General features: G+C 42.3%; 1 protein-coding gene across 1 annotated transcript; it reads left to right on the top strand.

Annotated features, from left to right (window-relative positions):
* Positions 1-2923: 2923 nt before the first annotated feature.
* Positions 2924-16592, top strand: LOC147711281 (uncharacterized). Its single transcript, XM_086919439.1, has 3 exons — positions 2924-3786; positions 14856-15286; positions 15562-16592. The coding sequence occupies exons 1-3, from the start codon at positions 2924-2926 to the stop codon at positions 16509-16511; spliced, it is 2244 nt and encodes a 747-aa protein (XP_086775565.1). The 3' UTR covers positions 16512-16592.
* Positions 16593-22642: the final 6050 nt, after the last annotated feature.

Here is a 22642-nt window from a genome sequence, read left to right on the forward strand (position 1 = left end):
AATACAGCACTATCATTTGCACTCATACACCTATAAAGACACTCACACATCACCACTCATCCATAGAGTTACTCACACACCTAGTCAATCCTGTAAAGAATCATTTACACTCTCATGTACTCACCTATACAGTTATACATACACCACCTCACGTATTAACACAGATAGTAACACATACTCTCTTATACAATATAAGCACACACTCATCCATACAGCCACTCTCACAATCACTCACTCTCATATATAGTTATTTATATACTCCAACACTGACATATACTTCCTTTCACGTGTGCCACTGAGATATCCATCCACACATCAACACACCCATACACACACTCACTCACCCATACAGCCCTTCACAGATGCACTCTTGAACTCATACACCCAGTGAATTACCCACTCACACATCTATGCACAGAGTCACCCCCCACACAGACACCCAGGCAACCATACAGGCACACTTACACACCAACTGACAGACTGATGCAGGCATATCTATATATATATATATATATATATATATATATATATATATATATATATATATATATATATATATATATATATAGTTAACAAGGTGGGAGCAAGCCGCCGAAACGCGTCTAAGCAGCTACTGAGAGAATACATTTTCTTTGGATTATGATTCACAGAGTCAGCGCCTTTCTTAATTGAGAGTTTGGACTGATTTTCAATATATGTATATATATATATATATATTGTTATTAACTGTAGCGCCGCACTTTACATCCACTCACCTAAGGGTATATGACACGATGTAATTTATGTCCCACGCTCGCAACCCCCTTGAGGAAACTGTCAAGATCTCTCTGCACATGACAACGGCTTCCCCGAATATTCCCGAGCGGGGAAGTAGCATACAGGCAAACCATATGGCCAACTATAGTAGGACCTGCAAATCGGAACTTCAATGGCAGGGACTGATGGGACTATGTGGCACATTGTGTAAACACCTTTTTTCACTGTTTATATTATAACTGTTTAAATATGACTTTAATGCGGCTGTGACAATTTTAACATGCTGCATGGCGAGAAGGTCATAAATACACGAACACGTTTATTTGGTGAAATAATTAGTAAATGTAAAATGTTTTCTAAACATGCTCTGTAAGTCATGCACTTGTTTATGTCTATGAACCAAATGCCAAAATGTAACCATGGCAACATCTGGTTCTAACCTGTAAACACTAAGTAAGTGACACACCCAGGTTTCTGTGTATATATGTATGCCCTTAACACAACGGCAGATGTAGTGAACAAGGCGGGAACGCCGAAACGCGTCTAAGCAGAAACTGATCAAGAATAAAAGTTTGGATTAAGATTCACGGAGTCAGCGCCGTCTTTTATCGTGAAGCATGGTATGAAAGAATACATAGGGTGGAAGTCCTTGAAACCCAACGCTGACCCTCCTCGATTTGGCTGCACTGTGGAAAGAAGGACGCCTGCTGGTATTTCTTTACAAAAAGACACACAGTGCCAACCGGAACCTGCAAGAAGAAAGACCGAGTGACCTGCCAAAACAGCGTGACGCCGACTGCCTGGAGATCCACGACGGCTGGAGAGTAGTCGGAGATTTCCAGGTAAGACGGCTGACAGCTGGAAGTAACGGGAAGCGGGCAAAGAGTGTTTGGTTTGTGGGAGAGGGAGACCCGGTGTTCGAGCAAAGTGACACACGGGCAGTGAATCTATGCAAACCGAAATTATTGAGAAATCATTATCAGTATGTCTGCCGAATGGGAAAGGGAGAGAGAGGAAGCAGCACTAGATGTATTCACAGATACGGATACAGGCAAAAGCGGCAAAAACCCTCCAAGCGCCCAAGCACAACCAACCGGGCAGGATGAAACAAGAAAACTACTGAACGAATTGGAAAAACTTAGCAAAAAAGAAACAGGGAAGTGGTGGGAAGTGAAATCTCTCAAGAGGTACCTGGAAGTGGGAAGAATTCCCAGGGGGCTCAGAATCTTGGTGGCCCCTACGTATGAAGACCCAGACCCGGAAATGTTACAAATGTGGGCAGAAAACAGTGCCAAATCCTCGGAAAATATGTTGAAAATCTTGAAACAATTTGCAGGAAGTGACAGACAAAAAATGATATCTCGCATTGAAGAAATAATGCAGCAACTTGAACTCAAACCAAATCAAGATGAAATTACCAAGAGTTTGAACAAAATAAAAGAAAGAGTTCTTAAACATGAAACAGACATCAAGGAACGTAAAGCGATAAAATTTCAGCGGGACCGCAATGACTATATGAACGGAAGGATTTACACCTTCGCAAAGAAGTATGACCAAATAAGAAGGCAAACCCCTAACACACAACCAAGTGGGGCAAACACAACAGTGGAACAAAGAGAGAATGAAATCAGCTCAGAGTACGAAACCGATGCTGAAAGTAATCACAGCACTGGCTCAATTGGCCCAACACCAACTCCCGCACAAGAACTGGCTTTTTTAAGGATGCAGCGCCTCAGGACATTGAGACCACGCTTCCCTTCGAAGCAAGATGGGGGGGGCAGGCAGAGGCAAACCCACAACAAAAACCAAAGACAGCAACCAAAAGCCGGAGGAGAAAAAACAGACGGTGGAGAAAAACGAGGCCAAAATCAACAACAGAACAAGCCACAAAACAGGCGCTACAGACGCCGATAATGGAAGTACAAAACGAAATAGACAACACAGTCATTAACTTAACAAACATGGAGTTGAATGCACAAGAACTTGAAATTTTATCCCTGGGACTGACATACTGTAGTAACACAAACTTTGAATATGCCCAGACCCGCATTGATTTATTTCAGTATGTCCAAAAATTAAAACTGCAAAAGTATTTTGTAATGCAAAAAAACGCCCAACAACAACAATCCAAGTTGGGGACCCTAGCCAGAATCTGTCAGTGGCTAACATGGAGGCTCTGCAAAACTTGATTGACTTGGAGCAACAAACGGAAGGCGATGGGGTAACACCAAGTGGAGCAGCCATCGCGCCGGACCTCAACATCTACGCAACAGTTAAAACAAATTTCAAACCCAAATCAGTGTTTATGCCGACAATGCCCAAAGACAATCTAGATTTATTTGCAAACAATGTTATCAAAGATTTAAAAGAACTGTCTATTCAAAGCACTAAAGAATATTGGAAGGAAAACGAGGATCACAGAAGAAAATACAACAATCTAATGACAAGGATAAAATCAAGATCCGACATCGTGGTCAGGTGGTCAGACAAGGGAGGAAACGTTGTCCTGTGGCCTCTTGACATGTACCACAAAGAAGCCCTCACTCAACTCCAAGACAGAGAGTGCTACATGAGGATAAGCCCAACTCACAATGTGGGCATACAAGAAAAATACTATAATGAGTTGTACAGATGGAAAGGAATGGGCCTCATTATTAAGGATGAATTCAACTATCTAAAAAATGACTATCCAGTTACACCCCAATTGTATCTTATACAAAAGGTCCATAAAAATGAAAAAACACCACCGGGGAGGCCAATAATTTCAGCCATTGGCAGCCTATTCGAAAAAACAAGCATCTTCATTGACTCTTTTTTACAGCCTGAAGTCAAAAAACTCCCTGCCTACATAAAAGACACAGGTGATTTTTTGTCAAAGATTTTCGATGTAGAATGGCAACATGACTACCACTTCATGACATTAGATGTACAATCGCTGTACACCAGCATCAGGCACAGAGATGGTCTTAAAGCCATGGAATACTACCTGGGAAGAAGACCTATTGAACTGTATAATCACACGAAGATGCTGTTAGAAATGGCTGAGTGGTGCCTGACAAATAACACGTTTATCTTTGACAGACTGCACTACAAACAGCTTCAGGGATCGGCCATGGGAACTTGCTTCTCCCCCAGCTATGCGAATATGCATATGGGCTGGTGGGAGGAGCGGGTACTGAAAGCCCAACACTCAGAGACCATGCAAAACAATGTAGTGATGTATAAAAGATACATCGATGACATTTTTATTCTATGGCAGGGCAGTGCCAAGGATGCAGAAAGATTTGCATTGGACTTGAATGATAATATGCTTAATTTGAAATTTACATGTAACACCAGTGCCGAAACTATCCAATTCCTAGATCTAGAACTCTATGTACAAAACAATAAGATACAGACACGCACATACAGAAAACCTACTGCAGGGAATGCCCTACTACACGCACACAGTTTCCACCCAATACCGTTGAAACAGTCAATTCCCTATGCTGAGTGACTCAGAATGACACGAAACTGTAGCACAACTGAAGGACTAACTAGTGCCAAACAAGATCTGTTCAAGAGACTCAGAAAGAGGGGATACACAGAGAGCACATGCCAGAGGGCAGAAGCCAAGTGTAGTTCTAAGAACAGGAAAGATCTAATTTCCCCAAAAACTGTGGACAAGGAACCTGACCGCAAAGTGAAAAATCCCCCGAGGTTAATAACTGGGTATAACAGATACCACAATAATCTCCGAAAAATCCTGAGTAGACATTAGCCTCTAGTCCGCTGTGATGCAAGCATAGGTGAGACAGTGGGAAAAAATCCTTTGATGACATTTAGAAAGGCAAAGTCAATGAGAAATGAAATTGTCTGCAACGCACCAGCACTCAAAAAGACCAAAAAATTGGCTAGATTCCCAAAAAGGTTTCAAAAAGTACAACAAATGTAAGGCGTGTACACACGGCGTGAACACTACCAAGGTTCATGTTCCGTTTAGAAACAAGCCATACATGCTGAGGGACTCGTTCTCATGCAAAACAGACTTTGCGGTATATGTTTTGGTCTGTACATTTGGTACGAGATATGTAGGATCCACAATCCATCCAGCCAATGTGCGTATTTTACAGCACTTGCGAGCAATTGCTAATAATGACCCAGCGTACCCAGTAGCTAGGCACATTCATGAGGCACACAAAGGGAATGCAGACAATATCTAATACTTTGTCATTGACAGCATTCCGAAAAACATAAGAGGAGGTAACCGCCCTTTGGCTTTACGCCGCTTGGAGTCAAGGTACATCATACTTTTGAATTCCAAGATCCCATTCGGCCTGAATGCGGACGAAGCCTTAAGTGTTCACCTCTAAGACCATCTATCTGTCTCCTCTCCCCTAGTACCATTCGTTAACATCTGCAGTTCACGTACTAGACAACTCACGGGTTTTACACATGGGGCACAAGGAGCACACAAAGTACATGACAACACGTCAGAGGAGCACATCACCACTAAATTAATATTAACCACATTCACCAGCACAATACACAAGACTACACCCAGTTCCCTGAACCACATACTCCACTTGGAGTAGAGATACATGCACAAGGTTGTTTTCAAGGGTCCTCCCTACAACCTTCGGCCAAAATCCCACTAATACAACGGGATTCTTAGACTACTGAGTCACCTTAGTTACCAAGCCTGAGCGATTGAAACACTGCTGTGTGTCACGCGCTCTAAACTATGCCTGGGCAGATATCAAAAATATGCCATTCACTCAGGGGCTTTAAACCGTGCCTGGCCGAGATATTCTCTTGGGGCCAACACTAGATTAGAGCACCCGCAACTACAGTCGCGTTTAACGAAATAACGCACACACAGGAGAGATCGTGCACACTAACATGTGAATGATGTCCCAGAAAACGAGAGAGACTGTACTATGCGTGTCTCGTATCCTGTTATTAACTGTAGCGCCGCACTTTACATCCACTCTCCTAAGGGTATATGACACGATGTAATTTATGTCCCACGCTCGCAACCCCCTTGAGGAAACTGTCAAGATCTCTCTGCACATGACAACGGCTTCCCCGAACATTCCCGAGCGGGGAAGTAGCATACAGGCAAACCATATGGCCAACTATAGTAGGACCTGCAAATCGGAACTTCAATGGCAGGGACTGATGAGACTATGTAGCACATTGTGTAAACACCTTTTTTTCACTGTTTATATTATAACTGTTTAAATATGACTTTAATGCGGCTGTGACAATTTTGACATGCTGCATGGCGAGAAGGTCATACATACACGAACAGGTTTATTTGGTGAAATAATTAGTAAATGTAAAATGTTTTCTAAACATGCTCTGTAACTACAAAAAAAGTGTGAAAAGACTAACGTTACAGGTCTAAAGTGCAAGTCATGCACTTGTTTATGTCTATGAACCAAATGCCAAAATGTAACCATGGCAACATCTGGTTCTAACCTGTAAACACTAAGTAAGTGACACACCCATGTTTCTGTGTATATATGTATGCCCTTAACACAACAGCAGATGTAGTGAACAAGGCGGGAACGCCGAAACGCGTCTAAGCAGAAACTGATCAAGATTAAAAGTTTGGACTAAGATTCACGGAGTCAGCGCAGTCTTTTATCGTGAAGCATGGTATGAAAGAATATATATATTATATATATATATATATATATATATATATATATATATATATATATATATATATATATATATATATATATATATATATATATATATATATATATATATATATATATATATCCAACAGAGTTTTGCCCAAAGCAATGAGAGCGCACACGATTTCAGAAGTAACCATCCGGTTTATTTAAATGAGAAAACGAGCAGCAGCATTCATCTTTGCATTTCATTTCCGTCCGACGCGTTTCAAGGCTCCTGCCTCTTAATCATGGACCTTTTCATGGACTTGGCAGCTGACTCTGATTGTTTGATTTTAGGCATGCCTTCTTTTACACTCCCAGTGAGCCTTGCTGTTTACGTCACTCCCTCCAAGCATGCTAGGATTTGTAGTCCCCATCAGAGTAATTCATTACCTTCCAGTAGGTGCTGCCTGGTGCATGACCTTTTAAAAGTTCATTTTTTGGAAAATGTTGTTCCCCTCCAATGGGTCATGTTTGCTGAGCCCGTTTGTATTTTACATTCCTCTGAAATGCTGTCATTCAAGTATGGCACAGTTCCAACTTGCAGCCTCTCACTCGTGAGTTTGGAGATGGCGCAGCTCTCCACGGCAGGGCTGCCGTGTAATTAAATCCAACAGAGTTTTGCCCAAAGCAATGAGAGCGCACACGATTTCAGAAGTAACCATCCGGTTTATTTAAATGAGAAAACGAGCAGCAGCATTCATCTTTGCATTTCATTTCCGTCCGACGCGTTTCAAGGCTCCTGCCTCTTAATCATGGACCTTTTCATGGACTTGGCAGCTGACTCTGATTATTTGATTTTAGGCATGCCTCCTTTTACACTCCCAGTGAGCCTTGCTGTTTACGTCACTCCCTCCAAGCATGCTAGGATTTGTAGTCCCCATCAGAGTAATTCATTACCTTCCAGTAGGTGCTGCCTGGTGCATGACCTTTTAAAAGTTCATTTTTTGGAAAATGTTGTTCCCCTCCAATGGGTCATGTTTGCTGAGCCCGTTTGTATTTTACATTCCTCTGAAATGCTGTCATTCAAGTATGGCACAGTTCCAACTTGCAGCCTCTCACTCGTGAGTTTGGAGATGGCGCAGCTCTCCACGGCAGGGCTGCCGTGTAATTAAATCCAACAGAGTTTTGCCCAAAGCAATGAGAGCGCACACGATTTCAGAAGTAACCATCCGGTTTATTTAAATGAGAAAACGAGCAGCAGCATTCATCTTTGCATTTCATTTCCGTCCGACGCGTTTCAAGGCTCCTGCCTCTTAATCATGGACCTTTTCATGGACTTGGCAGCTGACTCTGATTGTTTGATTTTAGGCATGCCTCCTTTTACACTCCCAGTGAGCCTTGCTGTTTACGTCACTCCCCCCAAGCATGCTAGGATTTGTAGTCCCCATCAGAGTAATTCATTACCTTCCAGTAGGTGCTGCCTGGTGCATGACCTTTTAAAAGTTCATTTTTTGGAAAATGTTGTTCCCCTCCAATGGGTCATGTTTGCTGAGCCCGTTTGTATTTTACATTCCTCTGAAATGCTGTCATTCAAGTATGGCACAGTTCCAACTTGCAGCCTCTCACTCGTGAGTTTGGAGATGGCGCAGCTCTCCACGGCAGGGCTGCCGTGTAATTAAATCCAACAGAGTTTTGCCCAAAGCAATGAGAGCGCACACGATTTCAGAAGTAACCATCCGGTTTATTTAAATGAGAAAACGAGCAGCAGCATTCATCTTTGCATTTCATTTCCGTCCGACGCGTTTCAAGGCTCCTGCCTCTTAATCATGGACCTTTTCATGGACTTGGCAGCTGACTCTGATTATTTGATTTTAGGCATGCCTCCTTTTACACTCCCAGTGAGCCTTGCTGTTTACGTCACTCCCTCCAAGCATGCTAGGATTTGTAGTCCCCATCAGAGTAATTCATTACCTTCCAGTAGGTGCTGCCTGGTGCATGACCTTTTAAACGTTCATTTTTTGGAAAATGTTGTTCCCCTCCAATGAGTCATGTTTGCTGAGCCCGTTTGTATTTTACATTCCTCTGAAATGCTGTCATTCAAGTATGGCACAGTTCCAACTTGCAGCCTCTCACTCGTGAGTTTGGAGATGGCGCAGCTCTCCACGGCAGGGCTGCCGTGTAATTAAATCCAACAGAGTTTTGCCCAAAGCAATGAGAGCGCACACGATTTCAGAAGTAACCATCCGGTTTATTTAAATGAGAAAACGAGCAGCAGCATTCATCTTTGCATTTCATTTCCGTCCGACGCGTTTCAAGGCTCCTGCCTCTTAATCATGGACCTTTTCATGGACTTGGCAGCTGACTCTGATTATTTGATTTTAGGCATGCCTCCTTTTACACTCCCAGTGAGCCTTGCTGTTTACGTCACTCCCTCCAAGCATGCTAGGATTTGTAGTCCCCATCAGAGTAATTCATTACCTTCCAGTAGGTGCTGCCTGGTGCATGACCTTTTAAAAGTTCATTTTTTGGAAAATGTTGTTCCCCTCCAATGGGTCATGTTTGCTGAGCCCGTTTGTATTTTACATTCCTCTGAAATGCTGTCATTCAAGTATGGCACAGTTCCAACTTGCAGCCTCTCACTCGTGAGTTTGGAGATGGCGCAGCTCTCCACGGCAGGGCTGCCATGTAATTAAATCCAACAGAGTTTTGCCCAAAGCAATGAGAGTCCATGATTAAGAGGCAGGAGCCTTGAAACGCGTCGGACGGAAATGAAATGCAAAGATGAATGCTGCTGCTCGTTTTCTCATTTAAATAAACCGGATGGTTACTTCTGAAATTGTGTGCGCTCTCATTGCTTTGGGCAAAACTCTGTTGGATATATATATATATATATATATATATATATATATATATATATATATATATATATATATATATATATATATATATATATATATATATATTCACTGAAATAACCATAGGTTTCAGGGACGTTATAGTTAGAAATTTGCATTTAAAAACCCTGAGAAATTCACTGAAAAAAACATAGGTTTCAGGGATGTTATAGTTAGTTGGACATTTCACTTGTACAAAACCAGAGAAATTCGGCCGTTATAATTATAGTATATATATATTACCTACTGGCGGTCGCCAGTAGGTAGTTGTAGTTAGGACCTATTATCCATAGGAAATCCGCAACACTCTATTCCCAATAAGTTTGGCGTTAATTGATGAATCTTTGTGAAATTTTCCAAACTTTTGACCAGCTCTGGTCTGCTCCTATCCTGAAAGTTTCGGGATGATTCGTTAAGTGGTGGCTGAGAAAAAAGGGGGGTCCCAAAACACGTATTCCCGATGCAATTTTCCATAGGATCTTTAGCCACAGCTGCAGCCCGAACTGCTGAATGGAATTACGCCAAACTTGGCAAAGATGTAGTCCTCAGTTCAGACTTGTGCCTTCTGCTTAAATTGTGTCAATCTGTTCAGTAGTTGCTGAGAAAATTACAGTTAAAAGCATTTATATATCTATGGGCGCGGTGGATCCGCGCACCCTGAGCGCACCATGAGCGCACCATAAGTGCCCCCTTCTGATCACGCGCTGAATGCTAGGTGGCTGTCAAGTGGTTGTCAACATTCAAAACCAGGAACTGTTGACAGCCATTTTGTGCCTCGGGAGAAGCGAGGCTGAAGAAGTCAGTCAAACAAGTGTGCAAAACGTATAAAGTGGGCAGGGTAGAAATACTTTTACCCTCTAGACCTGCTTAGGGGGTCCCAGAAGGACCCCCAGGGCCCACAAAATTGTATTTTATTTTTAAAAAGGACCCGGCAGGTGTGTGTAGGGTGTGCGAACTCTGGGGTAAAAAAATAAAATAAAACAGAGCTTTTTTTATAATTAGCCCACGGGGGGCTAAATACAGTGGGCAAATTATTACATTTTAGGGGGGCCCAGAGGGGCCCCCCAGCCCTGGGGATTATCACCCCCAGGAGCTAAAAAAAATGGTGGGGGAGGGGTCCAAGGTCCCCAAAGCTGAGGGGACCACCACCCCCCCTGGCTTTATGTATTGTGGGAGGGGGACTGCATGGCCCCCCTCCTGGAGCACTCGAGGGCCCGTCACCCCGCGGGGCTACAAAAAATTGAATGGTTGGGGGGGCTGCAAGGTCTCCAAAGCCCCGGGGACCACCACTCTCTGGGGCTTTATGTATTGTGGGAGGGCCGGCTCCTGCAGTGTCCCGGGGTGTCCATCCCGCCCTCCCATAGCAAGTAAATCTGTTCTCTCTTTGAAAATGTAAATCAGGTTGCTTTTTCACATGGGGAGCTGCATGTTAGTAGCTCCCAATGTGGAAAAGCAATGCCGGCTCCCAAACGCATCGAAGTTGTACACCAAAGGCGCTGGAGTCGTGCACCCTACAGATTATGAGTTGTGCATCCAGCACGTGCACACTAGGGGGCCGCACTGAGCACTGCGCTGGGTGCGCAACTTCTAATTTTACAGTAAAAAAATAGCCCCTATCAGTAATTTCCAATAACCCGGGGACCCTATCCCCCGGGTCGTATAAAAAAATGTTGGGGACCGTGGGGGGAGCCACAATGCCGCCACGGCTCGCCGGCCCTCTGCGTCCTTCACAAAACGGCATTGCTTTTCCACATGGGGAGATTCTAACTTGCATGTGGAAAAGCAATCTGGTTTTGATTTTGAAAGTGAGGAAAGATTTCACTGCTCTGTCTTTCGAAATCCAAACCAAGGGGCATATTATCAAGCAGGGCGATAAAAATTATAGCCGTTTTAAAGTGCTTGATAATATGGCCTTGTGAATTCCAAAAGAAACCCATGTTCTGGTGTGAACATGGGCTTCTATTGGAAAGTGGTGCAAGGGTGTTGTAAATCTGGTTTGCATTTTGAAAGTGAGAGCAGGGTGCATCTGTAGGGTAAGTGCAGGTTAGTGTAGGGGTAACAATTAGTATTCTAACTCCATGGGGGTGCATCTGTAGGGTAAGTGCAGGTTAGTGTAGGGGTAACAATTACTATTCTAAATCCAGGGGCATGCATCTGTACGGTATGTGCTGGAAAGTGTATGAGTAACAATTACTATTGCAAATCCAGGGGTTTGCATCTGTGGGGTATTTGCTGGATAGTGTATGAGTAACAATTACCATGAAAAAGAAAGGAGTTAAAGGAGAAGGAGACACGCACTTTCAGGGTCAACCTGGATGAACAGAAAGTGTCGAGAGATGATTTCCGATGTGTTTAGCCTTGAGGGCCTAGTTAATCATTAAATGGGGTTTGGCAGATAAGTGCGTACTTACTCTGCAAGAAGCCTTTCGGGGTCTTGCGAAAGCCAGTCATCCTCAATAATTTGATAGCGCACTACACTTGTTATGCAAATGTCGCACATGTTCTTTTTAACTTTGCAAGTGAAGTAAGGAGCAGCAGACAGTGGTGAAACGTAAGTCATGAGATGGATCACTAATGCAGCGATAATGTTAACGTTGTGACTGATAATTTTCCCGTTAATTTTTTTAAGATTGTTGATTATACTTCACCTCATAAACTTTATTTAATCAAACACGTGTGTGTTATTCCAAAGTGTTCTTTTAAACAACCCTTTTTTTATTGTTATTATTTATCGTAAGCAACAATTGCCTCCCGCTGCGTGTACTTGCAAGGTCATCTGATTTGCTCGTATGTTAAAATCAGAAACTTTCTACACCTTTTTCGTTGATTGTGAAGCATTGTAAGAAGACGTATTACCAACCAATCCCTTTCCTTGTGCAGATTTTCAAAAACATTTGATTGGCTATTGTGTGGTTAACTCTGCCTTCCTGATCCTAATATTGACTGGCTGTTTTTTTTTATGTGACATTACGATACCCTCGCCATGTACGTAGCTCATTTTGTGACGCATTTTATTTTACAATGCGTTTCAAAAACTAGTTATGCTAATGTGTTTTTAATTTAAACTGTGTACTCTGCTTGCGAGTTTGTTGACTGTAAAGGTATTTAAAAATATTATTCTATTTTCTATTGTATCATAATTGTGCTGACTTTTTTTCTTTGGAGTGCAGTACTTAGTCCTTTCATTAAATGTATAATTCCTCAAAGAATCCTTGAAAGAAAAATGCACAAGTTTTCAAAATATTTTTATTGAGTCTTTTATATTCATCTCATGGGTGAAATGCAAAATCTTTTTTTCGATTCATTGGTATCACGCGTTTGACCACATTTTTTTATTTTATCATAATCACTCATTCCTTAAGTTTAAGTTATATAAGTGTTGCCCCATCATCTTTATTTTAATTTTAGGGTTTTTTCTACTTTCAGATAAAGTAGAATAAAAGTGCTATGACAAACACTCCCTCACTACTTCATCTTTCTTTTTTATGTACATTTCATGTCATTATTGCATTTTACAATCATTTTTAAAAATTGAAAGCATTAACATTAACATTTGAAGATACAATTATATTATTTTTTTTGAAAATAAGTGCTTGTGAAGATAATCCTCCTGTTCTTCACGAGTGAAAATTGGTAAAAGCACTACTCAATATAAATACTTTTATTCCTTTTTCACTGTAGAAGCTAAAGACTATTTTCCTTAATTGCAAAGTATTTCCTTTTTGCGTCAATAGTGTATTTATAGTACATTTTTCAATCATTAAGAAATACTTGCATACTAAAAAAAACATCCTCTGTTGAAAGTCATCCAACTCCACTTGAAGGATCATCAAATTGAATGTAAATTAAAATCTACATTAACAATATGATCCTTCTGTGGAAATGAAAGATATTCTCAAGATGATACCATTGTTCCTCATCATTACCTTGCACATAGTAATTCCTTAATTAACCTATATTACTTGTAATGGTTCTTTAGTCAACTTATTATATTCCATTGCACCTTAAACATAGTACATTTTATATTCCTTTAAATATTTTTGATTTCTTTTTTTAAAAATATCAAACACATACCCATTTACATAATTTAAATCTGTCCGATATTCTTTCTTTCCAGCGTTGAAATTCATCCAACTCCTCTGGAGGGCATATAATGTTTTATGTATTTTTAAATATACATTAACAATATGTTCCCTCTGAGGAAATTAAAGATATTCTCAAGATGCTTCCGCAGCCCCGAATCATTACCTTGCTCGTAGTTTCTTCGCCCGTATTGATTCTCTGAAATAAAACTAATCATCCCACTGGTGTAGTTTATATATTTTTCGGTTACTTAACAGTCTATGGGATCAATTTATTGCTCCTCCCACTTTTAACTCACGTTTTTCTGTTGACAGGTGTTCTCATTTCCACAGTTTTATTACGTCATGTGTTTATGTAAATGTGCCTCTTTCCATAATTTTTAACTTTCATATAATTTCTAAAATGCTTTATTTAAACTTGTTTTTCTTATTAAAGCATTTCTATAGGTTACTTTTATTTTAATACAAGTATTAACATTCATTCCCCCTTTTTTTTCTTCGACTTATTATTCTAGTAATTTCCCTTTTTTAATTTTTTTTTAATTATTAGTCATTACCCTAAACCCCTATTTTCCCTGCATCCTGTGCCAGAGATACTCTCTATTACACTTTGAGTATTCTAATTTATATCAGAGTATTAATTTATTTAATTCCATTACTCCAAGTTTTAATACATGTTCTCATGCAGTGAGCCTGGTTTAAGAGCATGGAGTGCTTCAAAGTGCTATGCATTATGTATGTAGTGGTGTAACCACTTTCACATTTGTGCTTCAGGCCTATAATTCCCCAGTCACTATCCATATGCTTCAGCAAACACAGTGTGACTGCTGTTGCAATCCTATAGTGACACTTTCAGTACCATGTAGTAATTCATTCACTAAAGTAAAAGTCAACCAATTAAGAATTCACCCAGTGTCTTTCCTTATATTACTGTAATCATTCAGTCAGTAAGCATGCACTCATGCAGTGAGCCAGGCTTTAGGGAATAGAGGGCCAGATGTAGGTAAATTATATTTACCGACCTCTTAAATACCGAGTCATACCGACTCAGTATTACCGAGTAGGAAAATGAGATGTAGGTAAGAATGCCGGTAACAAATACCGACTCGGAACCTGTCGGTAATCGGAAACGGTATTTACCGTCTCGGAATATACCTACACGGTAAAATCCGAGACGGAAAAACCCAAACCGATCCACCGGTGCCACGGCCCATAGGAATGAATGGCAACTCCCGACCCGGAAAATACCGAGTAGGTAAAAACCGACCCGGTATTTACCGTGTCGGAACTATCCGCCGAAGAATTTGAAACTGACAAACATGTGTGCCTGTGAACCAATCAGGTACTTCAACCACACCCAAATTCCAAGCCACAGGGGAACTAACCAATCAGATCCAACCACCACACCCCAGTACCTGGGACAGGCCACGCCCATGCAGGTGCAGAAACAAACAGTCAGGAGAGCAGGAGGACAGAGTGTGGAGCAGCCTTACCTGAGACAAAATACACAGCAAGATAGAGAGCCAGGAGGCACAGAGAGATGCTGCAGAGCGCAAAAGGAAGCAGAAGTTCAGCCAGGAGGAACTGCAGGTGCTGATTTCGGAGGTTGTCAGACATTATGGCAAAATTTTTGGAAAGCAAACTCTGCATGTTGCTGAATCAATCAAACGCAGCACCTGGTTGGACATACAAGGCAAAGTAAATGCCATTGGTGTCACCCACCGTGACCTAGAAGACCTAAAAAAACGGTGGTATGACATCCGCATAATCACCAAAAAAAAGCTTGCTGCCCACCGCAAGGAAAGTGATGCTACAGGCGGAGGAAGAAACAGAGCCCCCAGACTCACCGACATCGAGGAGATGGTCGCATCCACCCTTGAGAAGGAATGTATTCACGGAATTGGAGACGCAGACAGCTCAGCAAGAGGAGCAAAGAAACCAGGTAAGATGCAAGAACATTATCATTTACCCTTTTACCTATTCCCCTCACAGGACAAATCAGACTCCACAACAGGTTTAACTAATGTCCTGCAATGCATCCTGTGAAATGTAGTCATGTGTAGGTACCTCAGAGCAGTCAGCGTGCATTGCAGCAAGGGGAGCAACAGACAAGTAGCATAGGCAAATGAGAGACAGGCTAAAGTGCTATAGAAGTGTATTTTATCTCATGACACAGGTGAACAACATTACTGACACAATGTCCATGTCTGTCCACAGGAGAGTCAAAGCGCAGCACAGCTGAGGTCAGAGAGAAGAGGAGGGAAGGAGCCGGACCTAGCACATCTCACGGAGGGCAGGACCAAGAGAAGGCAGCCCCGATACCTGAGGAGGCAACTGCAGAAAATCCACAATCCCCTCTCCTATTCGGTAGTCAGGACACAGGAGCGGCAGAACTATCACCCACCCCCACATCACCATCCCCAGTGCTGGGAAGAGTCAGGAGCCATGATGTGCCCCCTCGCAGAATACTGCAAACATCATCGGAGGAGGAGGAGGTGGAGGGTGACACACAGGACAGAGGCAACACCGAGCAGCAGCCCAGTCCCAGAGTCACGCGGGCCAGTGTCCGAGGGCGACGGCCACGGGAGGTAGAGGATGTGCGGCAAGTCCAAGGTGTCTTCTGCGGACTGGAGGCCACCATGGTGAAGGTGCAGCGCCTGCAGGCAAAAGCAATGATGGGGGTTCAGAGGCACGCACGCACAACAAATAATAAACTGGAAGCAGTAGGCAAGGGCATAGGGGAAATGGCAGAGAGCATGCAATCCATGGCGTCAGGAATATCAGATATAACACAGTGCATGACTGTCCTGTGTGACAAATTGGACAGGGACCATTTGGTGAGACGCAAGGCCCGTGTGGATGTGCGCCAGCAAACCAAGGCCCTGAACATGTTTGCAACTGCCATAGTGCAGTGCTGCAACAATTTAAGTGAAGGCATGGCCAGGATGACCTCTGCAATGGAGCTGGTGCTCGCGCATCAGACTGGCACTGGAGGCGACACTTGTGCTGCCGAAAGCGAGGGGTCCACCAGCAGGAGTGGTGCAAGCACTCCTGTGCATGAGTTACGGAGGAGTGGCAGGCGTGGGGGAAGTGTGACAGGCCAGCGTGAGGACATTGATTCACAGCCACAGCAGCCCCGCCCTGTGGCCCGTGCCCACAAACAATGACTTTGCACTCCACCCAAGGCTGTAGTCACGGTGGTGTTAACCGTGACATCACACTCATGGAGTGTTTGTATTAGTGAGCCCAATGTGAGCTAACAATGCTGTGGCGTAGTGAATATTAAACTACTTCCACAAAGTTACATTCATGCCTGTGTCTCTTTACTCACTCAGAAATATTGTTGTGTAACCTCTGCCCGTCTCAGTCTCCCATCTGTAGCTGCTGCTGCCACTGTAGCTTGGGGCTCTGCCACCTCTGGGTCGTCATCAATGTCCTCATGATATGTGAGCTCCACCTCAGTGCCTTGCTTGGTGGCGAGATTATGCAACATTGCACAGGTCGCTATTATTTTGCAGCAGATGATTGGGGTGTACTGCCGTGCACCTCCACTCTTGTGGAGGCAGCGAAACCTGCTCTTTAGGAGTCCAAATGTGCGCTCAACTACGTTTCGTGTGGATCTGTGAGCCACGTTGTATCGCCTTTCACTCCTGGTGGATGGGTTGAGGTAGGGAGTGAGCACAAAGGACCGCAGGGCATATGCACTGTCGCCTAGGGGGAGAAAGATAGACATTAATTGCAAGTACATGAGACGTAGATCTAATGTGAGTGTCAGGGTGTGTCAATGTGATTTACCTAGCAGGTATCCATTTCCAAATTCTCCGGCAAGTAGGCGTGTGTATATTCCACTATTCTGAAAGATGTATGAATCATGGGTACTTCCGGGGAACTTGGCTACGATGTCAGTGATGAGGTTACCTGCATTACATATGACCTGGACGTTGATGGAGTGCGTCGATTTGCGATTCCTGTATATGTGCTCTGTGGCTGCAGGTGGACAGAGTGGGACGTGGGTGCCATCGATGCAGCCGATCACGTGAGGGAAGTGTGCCAGTTGATAAAAGTCAGTCTTGGTTTTGGCTAATTCTGCCGGTGTAACAGGGAATGAAATATAATGCCCCATCCTCTGCATCATGGCGTCAATAAACCTCCTGAAGAAGCGGGACAGGCAGCCCTGGGACACGCCACCCACTACAGCTATCACACTCTGGTAGCTCCCTGAGGCCAGCAGGTGTAAGCTACATAGCACCTGGACATGAGGTGGGATGGCATGGGCCCTGGGTGTTGGGTGGTCCAGGAGAGGGTGTAGGTCCCTGATCAATTGCTTGATGGTGTCTGGGTGTAGCCTGTACCTCTGCAGTATTTCAGGCTCTGTCAGTTGGAACAGTGTTATCCTCTGCCTGTACACTTGTTCCTCCCTTAGCCATTCTCTCTGTCCTGCTGCCTGTAGTCTCTGCCGTCTTGCTATGATGTAAAAAGCCGCCATCATGGGTCCAGAGGTGCATTTTGGGACTTTTTTTATAGCCCTCCCTTGGTTACCACCTGCTTTCAATGCATGGTAAATACCGACTAAAAAATACCGTTTTTCGGCAGAATCGGTATTTTTGTGCTTACCTACATCTCCAAGGCTAATTTTTACCGTTTCTGATTTACCGAGTCGGAGAATACCAACTCGGTATTTATGTATACGGTATATTCCGACACGGTAATTTTACCGGGTCATTCTTACCGAGTCGGTATGTTTCCGACTCGGATTTTCTAAAATCGGTAATTAATGGCCTTCTACATCTCATTTCCTCGGTAACGGCCGATTTTACCGGTTTTCGGCCGTTACCACCCGGTAAACGCCTACCTACATCTGGCCCAGAGTGCTTTAAAGTGCAATGCATTATGCATGTAGTGGTGTAACGTTCTTCACATTTGTGCTTAAGGACGGGGGGCATATTTCCAGGCAATAGCGATAATTATCGCTATTGCTTGGTTACAGACAAAAATTTACAGCTGAGCTGCGGCGATTTTTATCGCAGATAAACCTTGGTATTACCAAGGTTTATCGCAAATGCGATTAAAATCGGCCGCAATGCATGAATATCGCTGAAAAGTCAGTGATATTCATGCATTACCGAGCTAAGGCTCTTAGCCATGTTATCCACCTCCCATTGGATAACATGGCTAAGAACTGCTCAGGGCAGGTGTTAACTTTTGGAGATATTCGCGCTTAGCGCGAATATCTCCATAAGTTGGTAATAGGAGATAGAGATGTTAGCGACTGTTTCCAGTCGCTAACATCTTGGCATGCCCACTTTGCATGTCATTAGTGATAAATATCACTGACATGCAAAGTGGGGCCCAAGATGGTCGCTATCTCCTACTAGCTGTCGGTAACTGGTGTTAGCGACAGCTAGGTAATAGGGAGATAATTTTATCTCCGCTTTCTTGGCTTTTAAAGCCAAAAAAGCGGAGATAAACCCCCTTGATAATATGCCCCTACAATTCCCCACTCACTATCTATACCAGGGGTCTCCAACCAGTAGCTTGGGAGCTACTGGTAGCTCAACAACACCCTGAAAGAAGCGCTAGGAGGTGAAGCCAAACCAAGTCAATTTCAGACATTCTGTGTATATTAAAGAAGGCAGCACTGCTCATTTCACTACCCTTAAGAGTTATAGACTGCCAAACCAATGGCAGGGCCTGTTGATAACACTCAAACACACACTGTGGTGGCGTATCAATCATCAATCAGGGATGTATAGTGCGCACTACACTCCTTTGAGGGTCTCCAGGCGCGGGGGGCGTGTGTGGGGGGGATTTGTGCAGCCTTGGTCATTCAAAACGCCAAGTCTTATGGCTCTTCCTGAATGCTTTCAGTGTGAGGCTTCATCTGATGCTGAGGGGGAGTTCATTTCAGGTCTTGGCCATGATGTAGGAGAAGGGTGTGCCTCCTTTCTTGATCTGTGGATGCAGAGGATTTCAGCCAAGGCCTGGTCAAAGGAGTGGAGGTTTCTTTTGGGGGTGTAGAAGGAGACTGAGGTATTGGAGTTTGGTGTTGTAGAGGGCTTTATAGGTGTGTGTGTGAGCAGCTTGAAGGTTACTCTTTTTTAGACAGGGAGCAAGTGGAGTGCTCGTTTATGCTGGGCAATGTGGTCTTGTCGTGGGATGCTGAGGATGAGTCTGGCTGTGGCGTTCTGGACAGTCTGAAGCTTGTGGAGTACAGATTTGTTGATTCCGGCATAGAGGGTGTGCCCGTAGTCCAGCCTGCTGGTGATGAGTGCATGGGTGACGGTCTTCTTTGACTCAGGGGTGGATCCATTTGAAGGTATTGCTGAGTATGTGGAGGGTGTTGAAGCATGTGGAAGCTGCAGCGTTGGCCTATGGATCTCTCACATGAAACATGTTTATCCACTTTAATTCTTTTTGGGAGACTTACTGCTGTGGTAATTTCGTTTGTGGCACACTGCATGTGACGATTTGAAATTTACTTGATTACAAGCAATTAATATTGATAAACGTTTTCCTAGCATTCTGCTGATAACTTCACCTGGAATTTTTGGGTGGTTACTTCTGATGATTGTGCTCAGGGTGGTCATAGTGTAACGTTAATACATACCACCAGCACAACCACTACACTTTACAAACACCACTACACTACCCTAAACCCTAAAACCCTACCCCCAGCATGACCCCCTGCACTACACAAACACCACATGCCTGTAGTTTAAGCAGCAGTGCAGAGGGAAGCACAAACTTCCGACATATTTATGTACATATGTTGCATCCCTGTGCTTTGAAAGTAGCTTAGTACGCTGTAGCTAAAGAGCTTACAGTGTCATGCTACAGCACTTCCTTATAGTTCTGCAGTTATACATTCACCATTACCTCAAATGCATTCTTTAGTCAATTATGTAGTACGTATACATTTATGTAAACTTTTACACACTAGCATATAAATGTAGCTCTTTCTTTAAGCAGAGTAGTTAGTTCTGAAAATAATGTTTTGTTTTGTTTTTTGTACTTTTATATATTTTTTGATATTTTTAATGTTTTTTTCTTTTTTTTTAAAAGAAAAAAAAGTCAACAGGACGGACAAAACCATGAATTTTGAGGGAATAAAAAAAACTAGCATCAATGGTTATCAATTGCTCTGCAAACTAGGTCTATTCATTGCTCCCCATAACAAATTAAACAATTGCACTTCATGCACTGCATTCTAACTTTCACAAATTGGGGACGTATGTCTGGTTGTGATGTTGAAGGTGATGCCCCAGAGGTACTTGGTATTGTTGGTGGTGGAGGTGCATTTTTGCACAGTCTTCTACATTCTTTGTGAGCATAGTTCACAGGATCCATGGATTGGAGGTGCTTGCGCATACTAGTAGTGCCACAGGAGTATTTCTTGTTTGGATCTCCTCTGGACAGTGCTGTCTGGCAAATCTTGCATGTTGCCTTGGTGGCATTACATTTCTTTTGCCCTTCTGGACAAGTAAAACATTACCATACGATGGATGTGTATCTTTCGGGAGGGGGAGGTTCTGGTAGAAATTGTTCAGCACAAAATCATCAGAATCAGATGATTCTTGCAGTGGTGTAGCCATTTTTGTATCCAAAAAAGGAATTCAGAGTTACAATGAAGAAAAAGTGATGTTCTTTCCAGGACAGGTCTTCTCTTAAGGAAGGTCTAAGAAGAGTAATTAAAATGGGTAGGGTTCTTCAATAGTTAGAACAGTAAGTGTTATAAACTAATCAAATCACTTTTTGTTGGTCACATGGGATCTGCGTTGGATGCATACACGCAGCATGCACCTAGCGCGACTTCACGAAATTACATTTAAAAGTAATATAAGTTTATTAAAACTAAAAGAATATTAGTTTTTTGCCTTAATATTTTTATCAAATATATATATATATCTTTTTGTATATCTAAACATTTTGCGGTAATAGCGAGCCCACCGCATTGAACACTTAGATGACGTCATGCAGAAATGCGCCCGCGTGGTGTGGTGTGATATGTATAGGTTGCGTATGCGCTTGTAGTCACGAACTGGTCGCATAGCGATCGGGCATAAAACATACGCACCTATTGCACACCCTATGCGGATCCTGCAGAGCAATTGTAAAGTGGTGGCTACGTTCCACGCAGGAGTTGAGAAAGGTGTGTTTTGCATGTGCGACTCCTCAAAAAAACTTGAAAGAAAAATGTAAATATTATAAAAATATTTAAAAATATATATATTATATTTAAAATAATATATATTAAAAATGTGTAATGCAACCTAAAAAAAGATTTCTAGAAATAAATAGATTTAAAAAATGTAGTAAATCAGTATCAAATAAATAAATATAAAAAGTAATACATTTTTTAAATTGTCATTGAGAAAATCTTTCAAAATCACAGAAAAAAATATAGTTTTCAGACAGGTTATACTAAGGAATTATCTTTAAAAACCTTTGAAATTCACTGAAAAAACCATAGGTTTCAGGCAGATTACAGTTTGGAATTATCATTTAAAAAACCTTAGAAATTCACTGAAAAAAACATAGGTTTCAGGGGTGTTATAGTTAGCTGTACATTTCACTCATACAAAACCATTGAAATTCCTCAGTTATAGTTAGTTGTACTAACTGTAACTCTCGCGCCCGCAATCCACTGGTGATGATGTCACATATTACATCATTCATGACATGGTCAGTGACATCACTGATGACATCACTGATGACATCTCAAATGGCATCACTGATGACATCATCCATGTGACAATCAGATACACCTCATCATACACTACTATAACCTTTCATCACTCACTGTAAAATACAGAGTACCATATTTCAATCCATTGACACAGCAATAGAAGTATCTAAAAACCCACTCAGTAATTCCTAGACCCACACTCACATCTAATCACTTACCTATAGATTTACTCATACATGTCAATGATCAATAGAAGACTATCAAATATACTTATACACTTATATTATCATTACACACCAGCACACATCCTATTCAGTTATGCAGTCATCCTACTCACTTTTGCAAACAATGTATCTTATTTATATTTTCTCAGGTACACACTTATACAAATATCTCTTAATGTATTCATATAAATAGTAACTCATAGTTAGTGTGTTATGAAATCACTATTACCAGTATACAATTATCTATACAGTCACTCATGCAATCAATGAGTTTTATTTACACTTAATTATATACAACTGTCACATACACTGTCTTTTACTTTTTTCTACTTTGTTGGACATGTACCATTGAGAAATGTTTTTGCTCGTCACCACACCCATAAAGATA

The sequence above is a fragment of the Lissotriton vulgaris genome, chromosome 5 (genome assembly GCF_964263255.1).
Source record: "Lissotriton vulgaris chromosome 5, aLisVul1.2, whole genome shotgun sequence".
Taxonomy (NCBI): domain Eukaryota; kingdom Metazoa; phylum Chordata; class Amphibia; order Caudata; family Salamandridae; genus Lissotriton; species Lissotriton vulgaris.

Coding starts and splice junctions, on each gene's coding strand:
- LOC147711281 (XM_086919439.1), top strand. CDS start 2,924: ATGGAGGCTCTGCAAAACTTGATTGACTTGGAGCAACAAACGGAAGGC. Junction 3,787..14,855: donor TATAATCACACGAAGATGCT/GTTAGAAATGGC, acceptor CAAAATACACAG/CAAGATAGAGAGCCAGGAGG. Junction 15,287..15,561: donor AAGAGGAGCAAAGAAACCAG/GTAAGATGCAAG, acceptor GTCTGTCCACAG/GAGAGTCAAAGCGCAGCACA.